The 19712-nt window shown below is 39.6% G+C and overlaps 1 protein-coding gene across 1 annotated transcript in view; it reads left to right on the top strand.

Moving 5' to 3' along the window:
* ARHGAP31 (Rho GTPase activating protein 31) overlaps nucleotides 1–19712 on the top strand; it is a 148013-nt gene that overhangs the window by 92315 nt on the left and 35986 nt on the right. The window contains exons 2-3 of the mRNA XM_060234660.1: nucleotides 4432–4534; nucleotides 14112–14256. Of these exons, the coding sequence (XP_060090643.1) occupies nucleotides 4432–4534; nucleotides 14112–14256 (248 nt within the window). The remainder of the gene's footprint in view (nucleotides 1–4431; nucleotides 4535–14111; nucleotides 14257–19712) is intronic.

Below are 19712 nucleotides of genomic sequence, written 5' to 3'. Positions count from 1 at the left end.
GTGATGCAACCACAACCTGTCGTGGGTGATAATGTCTTTGACATTATGCAAAGGGACACATCCACAGCAATCACTTTGCCGGTCACTAAAGTGATTCTGCAGGAAGTCAAGGAGCCCTGGAAGAAACCATCTTCAACGCCGGTGTCATCTAGGAGGCTGGACCACATGTATAGGGTCCAGGAGGTGGGTGCCGAGTTCCTTTTCACCCACCCAAAACCGAACTCAGTAATCGTCTCTTCCTCCTCAAAGGCGCGTAAGGTCCACTCATCCCCACCTGACAAGGAAGGGAAGCAGCTGGACAATATGGGAAGAAAGGTCTATTCTGCAGGGGCCCTAGGGGTAAAGGTATCTAACTATGCTGCTTGCATGGCTAGCTACCAATACTCTGTATGGGAACAACTCACCCTTCTCCTCTCTTTCCTGAGCGAAGACAAAAAGGCTGCTGCCAGGAAGCTGCAGAAAGAAGGCTTTGCTGTGGCCAAGCATCAATTGGCTGCAGCAAAGTACATGGTGGATGTGTCCGCTAAGACCATCACGTCTGCCATGTGCATTCGCCGTCACTCATGGCTGAGGTCAACAGCCCTGCAGCAAGACACAAGGGCTTTTGTTGAGGACTTGCCCTTTGAAGGGGACGGCCTTTTCAGCACCACCACAGATAGTACACTGCAGGAGATAGACAAGAGCCTGAATACCTGCAGGAACTTGGGCGTGCAGGCAACTTCCAGAGCCCCCAAGGCAAAGCAGTGGCACAAACCCTGGGGCAAGAAGACTTATCAAAAGTTCTCACCTGAACAACAGTGGTGACCTCGTTCGACCCAGCCTGACAACCGACAACCATACTCAGGCAACAATAGGAGCTCCCAGGCCTCTGGCAAGTCCAAGGGCACTCGTCCCTAGAAGCAGGGCCTTTGACTTTCTCGTGGCACGTGTCATCGTCCCCACTGGTTCTGTATCTATCCGCCTCCACCCTTTCCTACCTGCCTGGGAGTTGATCTCTACATACAAGAGGGTTGTCCATCATACAAGAGGGCTACAAAATAGAGTTTATTCAGATTCCGAACCAATCCGTGGTAATCACCACTCCCCCTTCCCCACCTCTGCTGGTGGAGGTGAACAACCTCCTACAGAAACAAGCCATAGAGAGAGTTCCAATGGAGGCCAGGACGGGTTTTTTTTACTCTCGTTACTTCCTGGTCCCCAAGCGGGACGGGGGCTTAAGACCAATCATGGATCTTCAGAATCTGAACAAACTTATTCTGTACCAGAAGTTCAGAATGTCCATGCTGCAAACAATCCTGCCCCTCATCAGTCAAGGGGACTGGATGGCGACCCTGGACCTTAAGGATGCCTACTTCCACGTCAGCATCCATCTGGCGTTCGGGCGTTTCCTTCGGTTTGCAGTGGGTTCCCAACACTTCCAGTTCAAAGCTCTTCCGTTTGGCCTGTCCACTGCACCTCGGGTGTTTACGAAGATGATGAGTGTTGTGGCTGCCCATCTCCATCTCCAGGGAGTTATCATCTTTCCATACATCGACGACTGGCTCCTTGTGGTGAAGTCGAGGGAAAGTTTGTCAACTCACATTGCCATCACTCTACGTCTTCTCGACACCTTGGGGTTGCAAGTCAATCTGGAGAAATCTCACCTTACTCCATCAAGGACAGTGCAGTTCATAGGGGCTTTGCTGGATACAAACCTGTATCGCGCATATCTGCCTCCACAGAGAGTGAGGGACATTATCTGTCTGGTACAACTTCTACAGAGGCGAAAGTGGGGCACAGCGCAGCAGCTGCAGCGGATGCTGGGGCTGATGGCGGTGATGACAAGCGTGCTACTTTTTGCGAAACTGAGGATGAGAGTCCTACATTTGTGGTTTCTGCGCCAGTTTCGTCCACTCAGAGACTCACCTCGAAAGAGGTTCGTCATCCCATCTGTGACTCTGCAGACGCTACAGTGGTGGGAGTCAGAGAACAACATCTGTCAGGGAGCTCCCTTCCATCTCCCGGCTCCCACTGTGACTATCACAAAAGATGCCTCCTTGTGGGGTTGGGGGGCTCACATGGAAGGTCTGCGTGTGGGGGGCCCTTGGCCGCCAAAACTGACCCAGTGCCACATAAATTACTTAGAACTGCTGGCAGTTCATTTTGCCCTATGCTCTTTCCACCCCTTGGTGGCAGGGAAGATTGTAGTGTTACTCACAGACAATACCACTGCCCTGTGCTACATCAACAGGCAGTGAGGGACAGTTTCTCGCCGTCTCTGTGCATTGGCGATGGATCTCTGGTTGGAGTGTCTACAATTTGACATCTTTGTGAAGGCTGCACATCTTCCAGGGGTCCTCAACATACAGGCAGACTCCCTCAGCAGGGGTGGGGCTTCCCCACACGAGTGGGAACTGCAGTGGCGTTTTCTGAAGCCTGTATTCCAGCTTTGGGGGTACCCGCAGCTGGATGTCTTCGACATGGCCGAGAACAAGAAATGCCCCATGTTCTGTTCCAGAGGGGGAGCGGATCCAGCGTCACTGGGGAATGGTCTCCTGCTTCCTTGGGAGGGCAAAGCAGATGCTCTATAAGTGATCCATGGCCCTTCCCCATGGCATCAGTCATCTGAAATAGTGGATTTTGTGCCAGCCATGCAAGCTACATACTCCACCTCCACAAACTCATGCAACACACCATCATATCTTTTCATACCATGCTTAGGGTTCAGTGTTAACGTGTGGACTGGGAATGGGAGAAGATTCCCATGTGACCATGCTGTCCAAAGTCTATAACTGTTGTTCTGTCATGCAAGACAGAATCTGCAGCAATTTTCACATTTACCTTTCTGAAATAATGTGTGTCATTCCAAGCACATAAAGATTGCAGGGACCACCTGCAAAATAAATACTAACATATTTGTTAATGGAAGCTTTTATTTGCATAGGTATACTCTTAGCTGACAATAAATAGGACAGGTATAATTACTGATGTGACTGTCATGCTTAAAAGAAAGTTCTTTCTGCTCCTTCAGTGAAGCATAAATGATGGTGTATCCATGTGCTAGGTGCAAATTTATCCTTCCAAGACAGCGTATGAACACATTCATTCATATTACAAATATATCCTGCCTTTCTGCCCAGATAAGACAAAAATGCATGAGCTGGAGGATACAAATCTGTGAGCTAGCTCACGCTAACTCAGCTTAGAGGGAACACTGGTGGTTTCTAGGGATGAGTGAAATGTTCCTATAATAGTTTAAATATTTTTATATTTTGCCACTGGTTTATTCCTCATCTTTTTCTTTTTTTTTTTGCTGTCTGGTTTGTATATTAATTGGTATTATGTATGTATTATAGTTTTTATACATAATATATACAGTATTTCTATGTCTAAGGTATGTCATATCTATGTATAATGCTGATTTATTGATACATGGGTAATGAAAACTGCATACATTTTTTGGGGGGCGGGGGAATTCAGTGCAAGGAAATAGAGAATGTCATGAAAATAAAGAATCAAGGGTTCAGTCCACACAAGGAGAGAGCAAAATTGAGAGGGTACTTTTCAAAGCAAAACAGCAGAGATGAAAAATTCAGAATAATACCTGGCAGTTTTACTTGAAAGGCTAAATATCTTCTTTGAATACACTAATTGCTTTGTGGAGTCAGACTGGGCTCCATCTTCTTGAGCATTCTGTTTCCAGGGGAGGCCATTTGTATTCCTCTGGGGCACTAGTAACTGAAACATGATGATGACAGCCTAATGGGGAACCAGCATGGTGTAGTGGTTAGACCAAGATCTGGGAATGCCCAAGTTCAGATCCCCACTCTGACATCAAAGCTTGCAGGGCAACCTGGAGTTAGTGACAAACTCTCAGACTAGCCTATTTTTACAGGTTTATTGTGAAGATAAAATGGAGATGTGGAGAACATTATAAGCCACTTTAGGTCATCATTGGGTGAAAACAGGGATATTGATGAAGTAAATAAAATATACATAAATAAATCCTTCTCTGCGTTTGTTGCTTAATCTGGTAATCAGAAGTATAATGCCTCAGAATATACACTGGAAGAGATGTTGTTCCAATGTGTCACAAAATGTAATGCTGAATACTGAAGGTCCTTGATGCTGAAGTACATGTTGCTATTAGTAGATCCTACTTATCTGGGTGGACAAATGGTGTCTGACTCAGTATAAGGCAGCTTGATATATGTTACATTTAATTTTCATTTTGCTCAGGCAGGAGGGTACTGATGTTCTGTTGATTGTCCCACCAATGAAGATTTCACTCTGCAAATTAAATTAAATTGATCAGTGTGTGAAATCCTGCTTTTTTGTTGTTGTCAACTGTAGGTCTATTATGACTTGCTGCCTAAAAGGTGATTCAGTTTGAGGTCATCTGGGAAAATTCTGTGCCAATTCTTCTAATTTCTGCCTCTCTCTCCTTGTCAGTTCCACCAGTTCTGAAGAGCTGCTCAGAGTTCATAGAGACTCACGGCATTGTGGATGGAATTTACCGGCTTTCTGGAGTGACCTCCAACATTCAGAAACTAAGGTGAGGGGGATAAGAGCCTATATATTAGAGACAGCTGGCATTGATTGTGGGAGAACAGTCTATGAATGCACGGGTTGAAGTAGGTTTGTTGTTGTAAAGCAGTGGCCAGTGAGCAATGAGGACATACCTGAGAGAAACCTTGAAGTTCATTGTGAGTTTTATCAAACAAACTGCTGTCTGTAGTTTACACTGCAGCTTTTAATGCAGGCTAGTTAACTCACATTATAGTTTCATATAAACCTTAAGAATCCCCCTGTGTGCTCTGGAGGATCTGGATCATGGTCAAACACAGATTTTAGGAAAGCATACTTTCTTTGCTTCCAGCTCCATTATCAAGTACAGTTCATTATTTCTGAAGGTCTAGTTCAGTTTCCTCATGGTTTGTATGTTCTGTGTGCAGCAGGCTACAGCAGCAAGCTTTATGCTCATGCTGCCTTCTCTACAAAGAATAAAGTAGGAGTCAAGTGGCACCTTTAAGTCCAACAAAGTTTTATTCAGAATGTAAGCTTTCGTATGCATGCATACTTCTTCAGACGAGGGGATGGGGTACAATGAGCTGAAATACATATAGCTGGTGGGTTAAGAGTGTAAACTGATACAAAGTTAGGATCAAATGGCAAAACAGTGTAATAAATTGGAAGACCATTTGGTCTGGATAGCAATAAAAGGTAATAAAAGTTGCCTATTAATTGCTTTTGCTACAAGTCTAGGTAAAACAAAAGGACATGTATTTCCTAGTGATGTTCTCGTCCACCTAATTTACTTTTTAACATCATTCTATGCATTATAAACATCATTCTAGTTTGCCATTAGAAAAAAAGAATACATAAAATGAAAATGTGTTAAGTATATGTAATGAGATAAACAGCCAATGTCCCTTATTTGAGCATGTCAATACAAAAAATATTATTCTGATACACTATTCTAAAAGAGAAATATATTGGAATACTGTGGATATATAGCTATACACAGCGAGAGTGGGTTTAGCATATGTAATGAGATAAAAAACCAATATCACTGTTCAGTCCTGGGAGGTGTTCCAAGTTTCATAATAATTTGTAATTCAAAAATTTCTCTCTCCATTCTGTTCTTGAAGTTTCTTTGCAGTAAAACAGCTACTTTGAGGTCTGAAGACGTATGCATGCATACGAAAGCTTACATTTTGAATAAAACTTTGTTGGTCTTAAAGGTGCACTTGACTCCTACTTTGTTCTACTGTTTCAGACCAACACAGCTGCCCACTTGGATTTCTCTATAAAGAATTAGTATAACCAGTAGTTCCCAACCTTTTATAAACTGTGGATACCTTTGAAACTCTATGTGGTGATGAAGCCACAAAATGACTGACAGAGGATGTGGAGGCAGACACAAAATGACTGCCCCAACTTACCTTCAAGGACACAGCAAATATCCTTATGTTGTGGTGGCAACTGCAGCCAAAGTAGTATTTATTAATATTTGCACAATCAATCAAATCGTCAGTAGCTAACCAGAAGCCTTTTGGGGTAAATGCCTTACCTGGCTCTGCTGTTACTGGAAATGTTTGATGTCTCCTCTTTTAGATGGGAAAATTAGCAAGAGGGAGACTTAGATAGAGTGAGTTAGGAGCTAGGATCTTCACCAATGATACGAAAGTCTGGTTTCATACAGTAAGACTCCAGATTGAATATATTTTATATTGTTTTACCAGAAATTATGTAAAAAGGTACATTCACACACACACACATGCACAATAAAATACATACATAGCAAGGTCTAGGAAATATAGAGGTGATTGATAGGGATTTTTAGGAATTGTTGGAGTGGGTAATACTACCTGATCCAGAACTGCAAACGTCCATTCCATTCAGCAGAGGAATGAAGAGAATGGCATGCACGACCAGCATGACACGCTCAGTAGGACCAATTACAAAGCGTAATGGGGGGTACAGACTGTATAATGGCGCCCTACAGAATGCACACCATAAGGTGATTTTTACCCAGTTTATATAGGGTTTTGAGGAGTGGAGACCCTCCCGTAACCATGGAGACCTAAATAACCATTGATGGGCTTATCCTGCACACATGAATGTATTACCAGGTTAAAACAGTTGGTATTACTTACAAAGTACTTGACATTTGGATGGGCCATGATGAGTTTAATGTTCTAATCCATTTTGGTTTCAACACTATGGAATGGAGTCAGAGTAGGAGATGAAGAATTGGTGCAATGTGGCAAAATTAGCATTGAGCAGCTGAGTTGGAACAGGGAGTTGGCGAGATGTGCCATTAATCAGTAGCAAAGGATTACTTCATGAGTCATACCTTACCTGTAAGCCCCATTGTCTTTCATACATCTTATTTGGGGGGATGGAAAGGGCCAGACCAGGAGGAAAGCCCTGTGTGGTAATCGGAGCAAGCCTGGGCATCTGCTTTTTGCAAAGACTGGTGACGCTTGGTCTGTTTCTGACCAGAATCCATTTTGTTTCCAGTGCTGAGGATCCCATTTTCTCTCTGTTGGGGTGCTTCCATAGAGGCAGGCAGTGCCTCCTGGCAACACTGCCCACTTTTGAAAAAAAAAAAGATGGGTACCATGAAAGATGTTGTCACCATATTGGGGACCCAAATATAAACTAAGTCATAGAAACACTGATACACAATTTGGGCCCCATAGGTTTCATTTGTCAAATTAAAGAAAGGGCTGGATGGATCATTAGATTCTGAAAATGGCAGTGCTATTTTGCATCTTGAAAATATATCAATAATCTGTAACTAAGGAGTCAAGGCAAGTTGGCTTTGCCATCAAAGAAAAGCCAGTTTCTGCCACATGGATCTGAAGTAGAGCAGCCATGTGTGTGTGGGGGGTTTAGTTAAAAGAACTATTGGAGAAATGCTGAGAATCCACTATCTTTCAATATCAAGATTTTCTTTTGCAGATATAATTTTGGAGTTTATACTGGGCTTATTTGGTGGGTGAGACTGCAATCCAGTCCAAATAAACAAGAATTGCCAAAGAAAGTATTTGAGTTACTTTTCTGGTATAAAGTGAGATCTAATAGGAAACATAAACAACTGATAGAGACATGGTCTCCTCTAGGGTACTTCTGGGGTTGGAAAATGCCGAGCTGAATTGCTTCTCAGAAGGGGAGCAGGCTGGGGCTTCTGTTCGGGGTAGTGGAGGGCAATTTAATGCCTACTGCCTACTTTTCTAAGTTAGATATCAGTCCAAGATATGCACAGGAAACTCTGAGGAGATTTACCTTGGCTAAAAGGGAGTCCCGGAGGGGGCTCCTTTGAGGCTTTGAGGGGTCTCCGGAGATGATTTGCATATTCATCATCTGCAGAAGTTTCCAGAGTCATTTATTTGACATAAGCTCGACAGGATCCTAACCTCCTTTGAGACTGCTAAACATCTAAAGCTATACAAGACCGGTGTTGGATCTGGATAACTTAAGAAAAAGGTACTGATGACTATCTTCATTCCGGGACTATTTAAAGTTAAACAAAATAAATTCAGAAGGTGGGAAATAGAGATTCAGAAAGCTTGGAAGAAGAAGGGGAGAACGGGCGAAATTTGAATTTTGTAAATTTAAAGGACAGTGCTAAAAAGTGGAAAGGAATTTATTGTTTTGTCTACTTGCGGTTTTGGTGAAAAAGCCCCATCGTCACAGATTTGCAGTTCTCACAGTCAGCACAGGAAATACGTCAAACATCGCGAGATCTTTTTACCAGTGAAAACGGGATTTGGTGGCAAGAAAAGCAAGATGTGTCGGATGGAAAAGGGAAATCATTGAAGCAGCTAGCCTACTCTAGGACTATAATATCATAGAAAAACATCAGCGGCCATTGCTAGGAGGTCAAAATTTAAATAAAGTTTTTAAAGTGTTCGGCACATTAAAAATTGGTGAAGATGACAGTGGTGACAATTATAAGTCTAAATATTTTTGGACATTATCGCTGATAATTATTTTAGAAGCCTTTTGAAGGAAAATTTTTTTTAAAAGGGAAGCAGAAAGTCGCGACCGCCATTTTGGAAGAAATAAAAACTTCAAAAATTAATATCTGAGCCCAAGAGACTCTGAGGATGGCGAAATTAGGTTTATTGAAAAGGGCAAGCCTTACTCTATCAAACCTGATAGTTTAAATTTAATTTGGAGAGGTCAAAACCTTCAGTGTTTTTTTAAATGTCAGAGCATAAGTTAACCCGTGCAAGGACTGCCTCAATGGAGAAAATGCAAGATCAATTAGAAGCAATGGAAGCCAGGATGATGAAAGGGGTGAGAGACATGATAACTGTTTCTAAAAAAGAAATTAGAAAAGACATTGAAGAGCTAAGGAAAGATATAGAAGATCTCAGAAATGAGACTGTGGTAACATCAAAAAAAGTGCAAGAGGTGGAAGAGAGAGTGAAAGTACATGATTCCACTTTGCTAAAAATGCAAGAAAAGGCGGCAATTCATGACTGCAAATTGATGGAAACCCAGATACATCTGAGAGGAGTACCTGAGGATGAAGAGACTGATTTGAAAGGATATATAATAAGACTAATTGCAGAATTTTTGGAGGAAGATCCTGAAGGAACTAGAAGCATGTATGACTATATGTATAGAGTGAACTCACTATATGCCAAGAAAAATAATCTACCAAGAGATGTGGTTATAAAATATATGACAAAAGAAATGGTGAGAAAAATCTTGAATAAAAATTTTGAAAAGACATTGATAGTGGGAGGCAGCAGAGTAAGAATCATGAAAGAATTGCCAAGACAAGTGATAAATGACAGAAAAGCATATAAAAAATTGACAGAAAAACTACGTGACAATGAAATGAGGTATAGATGGATAATACCTGAAGGTCTAAGCTTTGAGTTGCAAGGAAAAAGGATTACAATTACAAGCACACAGGAACTGCGTAGGTTTTATGAAGAACATAAAGAATTTACACCATGATGGATTACAAATTATTATTTTAGAATGTAAATAGACTAAATTCACCACAAAAAAGAAAGGCAACGTTTCATTGGATTAAAAAGCAAGATTGTAATATAGTTTGTTTACAAGAAGTGCATATCAAACAAAAGTATTACAAATTTTTATGGAATAAACAACTGGGACTAGAATTTTATTCATTGGCTGAACAGAAGAAAAGAGGAGTGATTTTCTGTATTAAACAAGAATTGGAGCTGAAATTAGTATTTAAAGATAAAGATGGAAGATTTGTAGCGATAGAAATAATATTAAATGCAAAAAACCCCGTTGTTATTGGGACTGTATGCACCAAATGGTGCAAACGATGCTTTTTAAAAAGACATTATACAACAATTTGATGAACTGACGTATGACCAAGTTTTGTTAATGGAGGACTTTAATGGAACAATTAAGAACACACTGGATAGGTCTGGGGGTAAAAAAAATAATAAGGAAGTAAAATTGCCAAAGTCTTTTTTTCAATTGGTCAAACAAGAAAATTTGGAGGATATATGGAGGAAATTTAATCCTGAAGTGCAGGACTATACCTTTTTTTCAGCAAGACATAAAACTTTTTCCAGAATTGACATGTTGTACGGCACTAAAGACTTAGGCCTTATAACAAAGAAAATAGAGATTTTACCTAAAATTGGGGCTGACCATAACCCAATAATGTGGATTACAAAATTGTATAAGAAGTTGAGAAGATGGAGATTGAATGAAGATTTACTACAGAATAAAGAAATAGTGACATCTCTAGAAAATGAAACTAAAGCTTTCTTCCAAATAAACGATAAAGAGGATATAGAATTTCAGACGGTCTGGGATGCTTATAAAGCAGTAATGAGAGGAATATTGATTACATTGAATAACAAAGATAAGAGGGCAAAAGAAAAACAGATGTTGGACATTCAAAATGAAACAAAGAAAAAAGAAGGGGAACTGAGAAAAAGGCCAGGGAAAAAGAAAATTATAAGGGAGATTACAATATTACAAACACAAATGAGACATTTTTTAAATAAAGAACTGGAATGGAATCTGAAAAGATTGCAGCAGAAATCTTTCGAGGGAGCAAACAAACCGGGAAAATATTTGGCCTAGCAACTGAAGAAAAAGAGAGAAAGTTAAATTATTAATAAAATTGTGGTGGATGGAAGAGAGGTGGTAGATCAAGAAGGAATAAAAAGAGAATTCTTTAAGTATTATGCCAAGTTATTTAAAGGTGTTAAAATAAGGAAAGAAAAGATGGATGAGTACTTATAAAAGATAAAAATAGCACCCTTAGCAGAAAATATGCGAAAAGTTTTGAACAATTCAATTGAAAAAATAGAATTTGACGCAGCAATTATTGCAATGGAAAATGGAAAAGCACCTGGGCCAGATGAATATACAGCTAAATTTTTTAAAACCCTCAAAGTGGAGTTAATCCCAAAACTTCAGAAATTGATGAATATGATAAGAACAAAAGGGAACATACCAAATACGTGGAAGGAAGCTGTTATTTCGTTGATTCCAAAGGAAGATATTTTACAAATGTAGAAAATTATAGACCAATTTCATTATTAAATAATGTCTATAAAATATATACAAGAATCTTGGCAGAACGGTTTAAACAATATTTGATAATTTTTATAAAGGAAGATCAAGGGGGTTTCTTCCCAAAAGGCAAATAAGAGACAATATCAGAACTGTTGTAAATATTGTAGAATATTATGAAAGACATCCAGAAAAGGAAGTGGCATTATTTTTTGCGGACGCAGAGAAAGCATTTGACAATTTAAATTGGGATGTTATCTTTGCAGTAATGGAGAAAATGGAGCTGGGAGAAAGCTTTATAAGAATGATAAAAGCAATATATACTGAACAATGTGCAAGGCTATGTATAAATGTTGATCTTATAGAAGACATGATAATTAGTAAAGGTACAAGACAAGGTTGTCCACTCTCCCTACTGTTGTTTATAATGACTCTTGAAATATTACTGATGCAAATTCAAGAAGACAAAGAAATAGAAGGATTAAAAGTAAAAGGATTTACTTATAAATACAGAGCATTTGCAGATGATATAATGTTTATAAATGAAAACCCCATACAAGTCACACCTTTGTTGTTAGCCAAAATAAAAGAATATGGGGAGTTGGAGGGATTTTGTATTAATAAAGAAAAATCAAAGCTTCTATGTTAAAATACGCAAATAAATAAGCAACAATAATTGCAGAGACTAACGGGCTGTGAAGTTACCTCCAAGGTAAAATATTTGAGTGTGAAGATAACACTGAAGAATATTGATTCGTTCAAAAATAATTATGAGAAGCTATGGCGTAAAATGGATGAAGATATGTTAAAGTGGAATAAACTTAATTTGTCACTTTTGGGTAGAATAGCCGCAATTAAAATGAATATTCTACCAAGAATAATGTATTTGTTTCAAACTATTCCGATTGTGAAAGACAGTAAACGATTTAATAGATGGCAAAAAAAAAATTTCAGAGTTTGTGCAGGCAGGGAAGAAACCAAGAATTAAAATGAAAATTTTAACAGATGCAAAAGAGAGACGGATTTCAATTACCAGACTTAAAATTATATCATGAAGCAGTTTGCTTAGTATGGATAAAAGAATGGATAATGTTGTTAAACAAAAAATTCTTAGCGTTGGAAGGTCATGGAAATAAATTTGGCTGGCACACTTATATGTATTATGGGGAAAAAAGATAGACGGCTTTTTCTCTCACCATTATATAAGAAATAGCTTGCTAAACACATGGATGAAATATAAGAAATATGGAGATGAGAGAAAACCATTATGGATAGTGCCAGCAGAAGTGATAAAAATAACAGCTGAGGCGGGTAAAGAAAAGTGGTTGTCATATAATCAACTATTAGAAATACAAAGTGGCAAAATAGAATTGAAAACTGCTGAAGAGCTGAATAATAAATATAATTGGTTTCAAATGCAACAAATAAAGAGCTTGGTGGAGAATGACATTAAAACTGAAGGAATAAGAAAAGAGCAAACAGAAATGGAAAAAGTTCTGCTTGGAGACAACGAAAAATTAATTTCAAAATGATATAAATTACTTTTAAAATGATCTACGGAAGATGAAGTAGTGAAATCTCAAATGATTAAGTGGGCAATTAATGTAAATAAAGAAATACAGATGTAAACTTGGGAATATTTGTGGAAGAACTCTATGAAGCTTTCGACATGTCATAGTTTTAAAGAGAACTGTTTTAAAATGATGTATAGATGGTATATGACTCCTAAGAAATTGGCAAAGATGAATAATAAGATGCCAGGCAGATGTTGGAAATGTAAAAAAAACATGAAGGTTCTTTCTACCATATGTGGTGGACTTGTGAAAGAACAAAAAAGTATTGGCAGATGATTCAACAAGAATTTTCTAGGATCTTGGGATATGAATTTATAAATAAATAAATAAATTTATAAATAAATAAATAAATAAATTTAAGAAAGTTGCAGAGACTTTTCTGTTGGGATTACAATTGGAAAAATTTCCAAAAGAAGATAGAACTATAATTTGGTTCTTGCTTTCAGCTGCTAGGACATTATATGCGCAGTTGTGGAAGGAAGAAAAAATACCAGAGAAATGGGATTGGATTGTAAAAGTTATGACATGGAGTGAAATGGACAAATTAACAAGAATTTTAAGAGACTATGATTTAGAAGTTTTTAAGATGGAGTGGAAAAAGTTCAGAAGATATGTAGAAAAAGAGTGGAAAATAAAAGGACATTGGACAATTTTTGATAATGATTAAGTCTTAGAAAAAAGAAGAATGTTAATTTTTGTTTTTATTAGTTAAGGGTACCTTTAAACATTAGTACTTTAAGTAAATAACACCGGCGGGGGTCAAGTAACGGGGGGGAGGGGTGGGTAGAAAGTAATATATGGGATAGATAAAGGAAGTTATTAATGATGCAAGAAATATAATTTGTTACCATATGTTACCAAATAAAATTGTTTTAACCAAGAGACATGGTCTCCTCTATTCATTTATGTTATGAATCAATATTCTTGTACCCTTGAATTGGTCATTTTTTTTTTCATGAATGGAATTTGTTCTGTGTTTTCAGTATTATCTTCTTAATCATTAGAAATATGGGTTTAATTGTATTATTTTCTCGTTGTGTTAAATGAAATTTAATTGAAAAAAAAAGGGAAGTAGGAGGATGGAGCTTGTGGGTGGGACCTTTTTGCCTGTAAATTCTTTCAAACATTCTATGTAGGAGGTTGGGAAGGTACATGCTCCTGTTGAAATGCTAGATATGAAATACATGCATCATGGCTGACTGTAACCCTGCCCAAGGAACATTACAGAACTATCTCAACTGTGGCTTACAATGTATAATCCTCATTTACATTTAAAATATGTAAATTATGTGATATAAGAATATGCATAATCATTGCAGCCCTTGAGGTGTAGGTTTCCATGGTGATCCTTGGCTGAACAGGTTTCCCATCACTGAGAAAACACATTCTACCTTGACGCTACCCAATCAGTGAACATTCTTTCTCTTTCTCTCTGTTTTTTTACTGTGACAGAAATCAGACACAAATTGTTTCCAGCTCTTCTTCATTAACATCATTATGCTTCCATCTCTGTTATTTCAGGCAAGAGTTTGCCTCTGACCAGTGTCCAGACCTGACAAGGGAAATTTACCTCCAGGACATTCACTGTGTGGGGTCACTTTGCAAGTTATACTTCCGGGAGCTACCCAATCCCCTCCTCACTTATGAACTTTACAAGAAATTCACGGTGAGATCTTCTCTGTCTTGTTCCCAACCAGGCATACACATGTAATTATTTTGTTTGGGGGCAGGGGATTTCCCAAAGGATAAAACTATTGCAGTTTTGGTCTCCTTCCATTACTCTATTTTTCTGTATGTGTGCAGTGGCGGGTAGGAGGAAGAACCAACCATTCATCAGTCTGCTCAGGTTTTTTCCCCCTATTTCATTATTTTGTCTACAGTCTCCATTCTTTCTGCATTTTAGTCTTTGTTTGTTTCCGGGCCTTAATCTGATCCAGGTTTTAGCTCTGGAACTGATTTTCAGTTATTGGCCTTGAGATATATGAAATAATAATAAAGCAGACGATTTTTGAGCAAGCGCAAGGCATTGATTACTACAATGCGTTCTATGTGGGGCTGTTCTTGAGAAGTGCTTGGGAACTGTAATTCGTGCAAAATTCTCTAGCCAGGAGTGGGTCATAGGGACTATATTATTCCAGTCTTGGCCCATCTAAAGTGACTCCCAGTTTGTTTCTGGGCACAATTTGAGGAGATGGAATTGATTTTTTAAAGCTCTGTATGGTTCGGGACCAATACCTGAAGCTCTGCTTTCTCTCCTATGGTTGTCAGGGTTTTTTTTTCTGAACAGGAATGCAATTCCAGCTGACTTGGTGTCAGTAGGTGTGGCCTAATATGCAAATAAGTTCCTGCTGGGCTTTTTCTACAAAAAAAGTCCCGATGGTTGTCTTTGGAGGCCTGGCTTTAGATGACTCTGCTTCTGAGATCAGGCAATGGCATTCTAGGAGAGGCTGCCTTGTTAGTGGCACCAAAACTCTGAATCTCTTTCCCCAGGGTTTATCTGGCCCCTTTTGTTACCATCTTCCACAAACTGGCAAATACTTTTGTGGTTGTTGTTTCATTTGATCTTTCCTTCCTGCCCAATGTTCTAATTGTTGTGTTTATATTTTTTGTGTATTTGGCAGTGGTTTTATTAATTATTTTAATTAATTATTTTAATTATGTATATAGAGCTCATTTTAATGGTTTTTAAGATGTGATTTTGTTATGTATGTTTTGATTTGTTAACTGCCTTGATGACTCTCATGAGGGCAGAAAGGTTAGAAATAAATTTTGTAAGATAACATGTAAATATTTTTGTCTCTTGTTATGTAATAGCTTCAATCAGTTCACTTACTTAGGGTTAAAAGGAAGGGCTTCCTAGGCAGGGGACATAGTAGAGCAAAAGCCTATGCAACCCTTATTGTGACAAATGAAGCACTTCTCATTCCAACGTTTTAGTTCAAGCTTTCCCTGGGGCTCTAAACTAGTAGTCAAGCACACAATTTGCAAGCAGATGTTTCTGCTTCAATCCTTGGTTCTCTCTTTTCAAGATCTCCAATCTGGAATTGGGATTGGAAAAGAACATAATAATGCAAACTTCAAAAACACTGCCGATCCAAGTAGCCAATACTGAAAAGCACCAATGGTTTGACTTCAGATGAAGGACCACCTTTCATATAATTCCCGCTACACTATTTGACACTGGTATCCTGTTCATGCAATATATAGTTTATGCTGTTGCCATGTGGTAAAGTCACCACTAACATTCCTGTGATTTTCGTAGTTGCGCTTCACGTGTCCTGGAAATGTGTCAAGCCATGGGCTTTATCAGGGCTTTTTTTGAGCAGGAACGCAGTTCCGGCTGGCTTGGTGTCAGGGTGTGTGGCCTAATATACAAAGGAGGTTTTTTTGTAGAAAAAAACCCTGTGTGAAACAATGGTGATGTCAGGGTGTGTGGCCTAATATTCAAAAGATTTCCTGCTGGACTTTTTCTACAAAAAAAGCCCTGGGCTTTATCGATTTATTTAGGCATTTATAACTCATTTGTCTTCCCATCTGGGGACTCAAACCGCTTTACAACATGGAAAAATACAATTTCAACAACAAAAAAATACAATATGATGTTGCAACATCCTAGGCTGGTGCTAGTTTCAGTAGGTCAGCTCATTCAAAGCCCCAAGCCACTGGCAAAGAGCCCAGGGGCTTGTGGTAAAAGTTTATGCCTATGACCTCTCCTAGGAAAATACCAGGAACATAAGAACAGCAGAAACTGAGCCCAGATCTCTTTTAGTTAAAAAAAAAAAATGTTCCAGACCTTTCTCCTCTCCCTTTAGCTGTAGTCTTCAAACATGTTGGAGTACTGACAGGATTTGACATCCCTTAACAATCTCTTCCTAAGATAACTTGAGAGTCAGCACGTAAAAAGCCATGGAGAGTCACCACGCTGAGGACCAGTCTGATGGATATAATACTCACTAGTATCTGGGAGGCTCAGATCTAAATCCCCATCTTGCTGTGAGGCTTCCTAAGAGTGATTGTGAATTTGTCTCTCTCTTGGGGCTGCTTTCCCAGCTTTTTAAAGGCTCTGGTTCAACCTATTTTGAAAAGTCTTCTTTGGATAAGGCAGAGCTGGCCAATTACCACTCAGTCTTGAATTTGCTGTTTCTGCAGAGAGTAATTGAGAGGGCAGTGGCTGAGCAGTGTCAGGAATTTCTGGATAAAACCTCCACATTAGATCCATTCCAGTCTGGCTTCAGACCTGAGTATGGGATGGGGGCTGCACCTATGGTGCTGGTTGATGACCTGTGACAGTAATTAGACCTTGGTGAGTCAACCCTGATGATTTTACTAGATTTTTCAGCAGCATTTGATATAGGGTTGCCAATCCCCAGGTGGGGGCAGGGGATCCTCCAGTTTGGAGACCCTCCCCCCCGCTTCAGGGTCGTCAGAAAGTGGGGGGAGGGGAGCGAAATCTCTACTGGGAACTCTATTATTCCCTATAGAGATTTATTCCCATAGAGAATCATGGAGAATTGAACTGCGGGTATCTGGGGCTCGGGGGGGGGGGCTGTATTTTGAGGTAGAGGCACCAAAGTTTCAGTACAGCATCTAGTGCCTCTCCCCAAAATATCCCCCAAGTTTCAAAACGATTGGACCAGGGGGTCCAATTCTATGAGCCCCAAAAGAAGGTGCCCCTATCCTTAATTATTTCCTATGAAGGGTGTGCCGTCCCTTTAAATGTGATGGCCAGAACTCCCTTTGGAGTTCAATTATGCTTGTCACAGCCTTGATCTTGGCTCCACCCCCAAGCTGAATGTCTCCTGGCTCCTCCCCCAAAGTCTCCTGGATCCACCTCCAAAGTCCCCAGATATTTCTTAAATTGGACTTGGCAACCCTAATTTGATATGATTGGCCACCTGCCACTGATTGACTGCCTCACCTCCCCAGGGATACAGGGTACTGCACTTCATTTTCATGGTTCCTACAGGGACATCTACAGAAGGTTGTTGGTGGTAGCAGGAGTTAATCTAGTATGCCACTTGTTTGTGATGTTCCTCTGGGTGCAATCCTGTTGCTGATGTTATTCAACATTTATATGTGCCAATATCATCAGGGATTGTGGGGTGGGGTGCCATCAGTACATTGATGATGCATAGCTCTATCTCCTACTTGCAGATCTCCTGGAGTATGCTCTCCTTGGACTATTCCAGTGTTTAGGCACAGTGGTAGACTGGTTGAGGGAAAACTGGCTGAAGCTAAGTCCTTCTAAGAGTAAGATCATATGGCTGGATTGGCACAGACCTGTTGTCCCAGCTCTTGATGGGGTTCTGCTTATATTGCTGGACTCCGTCAGGAGTCTGGGGGTATGGTTGAATACCTTGCTTTGAGAAACTGGTGTCCAACACTGCATAGACTGCCTTTGACCATCTATGGAGAGCACACCAATGAGTTCCCTACCTATCTTGTTCTGACATTACAGTGATCCATACTGTGGTCATCTCTCGCTTAGATTAATGTAATTTGCTCTACACAGGGCTTCCCTTGAGGCTGCTCCACACATTTCAGGTAGTTCAGAATGCAGCCACCAGATTGTTGGCTGGTGTAACTTGGGATGCACATCTCTGTTCTGTGCTGCAGCAGCTTCACTCGCTACCTGTCTGTTTCTGGATCAAGTTCAAGGTGCTAGTGCTCACCTTTAAAGCCCTAAACAGTCTGAAACTGTCATATCTGAGGGACCATCCCTTTGTACACTGTGATCATCATCACACAACTTGTTGGTGATGCTGGGCCCCTAAGAGGTCTGCTTGGCTACCTCTAGGACAAGGGCCTTTTTTACCTTGGCCCCAACCTAGTGGAATGCCTTGCCAGATAAGGTTCAAGCCCTGCAGGATCTTCGGAATCTCACAAAGCTTGCAAATCACTCTTGTTCAGGGAGGCTTTCTCCTATTTTGTCCTGTTGGCCCTCAAGAAACTTATCCGCTTCTTTATATTTTATTGATTATTTATGAATGACCAGTGTCTGATTTTATTATCTTATATATTTTTAAAAACATCCAATTGTTTTATTGTTTCAGTCCACCCTGAGCCTTCCGGAAAGGGCAGAATAGTAATCTAATGAATAAATAAAATAGATCCATATAATAAAAGTTCTCCCTACAATTTTATATCATGAAGGGCACACATAAACAAACAAACAAACACATAAATAGGGTGAAATTACAGCCTATAGAATAATGGCTGTGAATTCAATGATCAGTGCATTATCAAAGATTATTTTTTACAATTAGCACAACATCTGATGACCGTGGTCTTCTTCAGTGCCTCTGCAGTATTAAGAATAGACTCTCTTTCCACTCTTAACTGTGTTCCAAGCAGGCCGCATGCAATTTCTCTTCCTCCTGCAAAACCAACAGATTCTTATTATAATTTTATCAGCAGGAGACATTGCTGTGACTTACTCTGGTGCAAAGTGGGTGAAAGCAGCATAATTCTGATGTAGCGGCTCACTTTCCTTCCCTGTTTTGGTGGAAGTTAATGAGTCAAGGTGTAGAGCCGTGGAAAATCAGGTTCGAAATGATCATGCCATGAATACAGAAATTGAACGTGGGTGGAAATAGTCCAAGCAGAAATCTCTGAACAACTTTAATGCAAGATGTTTGGGGAAGAGGAAGGAACTGAGTACAAATTATGCATAGCTTTAAAGTTGTAGGCAGATGAGGGAGGGGATCAGAGAAAAAGACCAAAACTTCTGTCATGGAAATCGATGTATGGTCTTTGTTCCTAGAGTTAAAAAGATTATGCACAGATGTACAATAGAGACAAGTCCTCCACTGCAGACTTTGGCCTACATAATATGCCTGAATCTTTTCTTCCACCTTAGTGGCTTTGTTTTGGTCCTGTTAGTCATATGAACATATATATATATATATATATATATATATATATATATATATATATATATATATATATATATATATATATATATATATATATATATATATGAAGCTGCCTTATACTGAATCAGACCCTTGGTCCATCAAAGTCAGTATTGTCTTCTCAGACTGGCAGCGGCTCTCCAGGGTCTCAAGCTGAGGTTTTTCACACCTATTTGCCTGGACCCTTTTTTGGAGATGCCAGGGATTG

The sequence above is a fragment of the Heteronotia binoei genome, chromosome 3 (assembly GCF_032191835.1).
Source record: "Heteronotia binoei isolate CCM8104 ecotype False Entrance Well chromosome 3, APGP_CSIRO_Hbin_v1, whole genome shotgun sequence".
NCBI classification, from domain to species: domain Eukaryota; kingdom Metazoa; phylum Chordata; class Lepidosauria; order Squamata; family Gekkonidae; genus Heteronotia; species Heteronotia binoei.
Note: the sequence above shows the minus strand (reverse complement) of the source record. Positions and strands in the feature narration are given on the sequence as shown.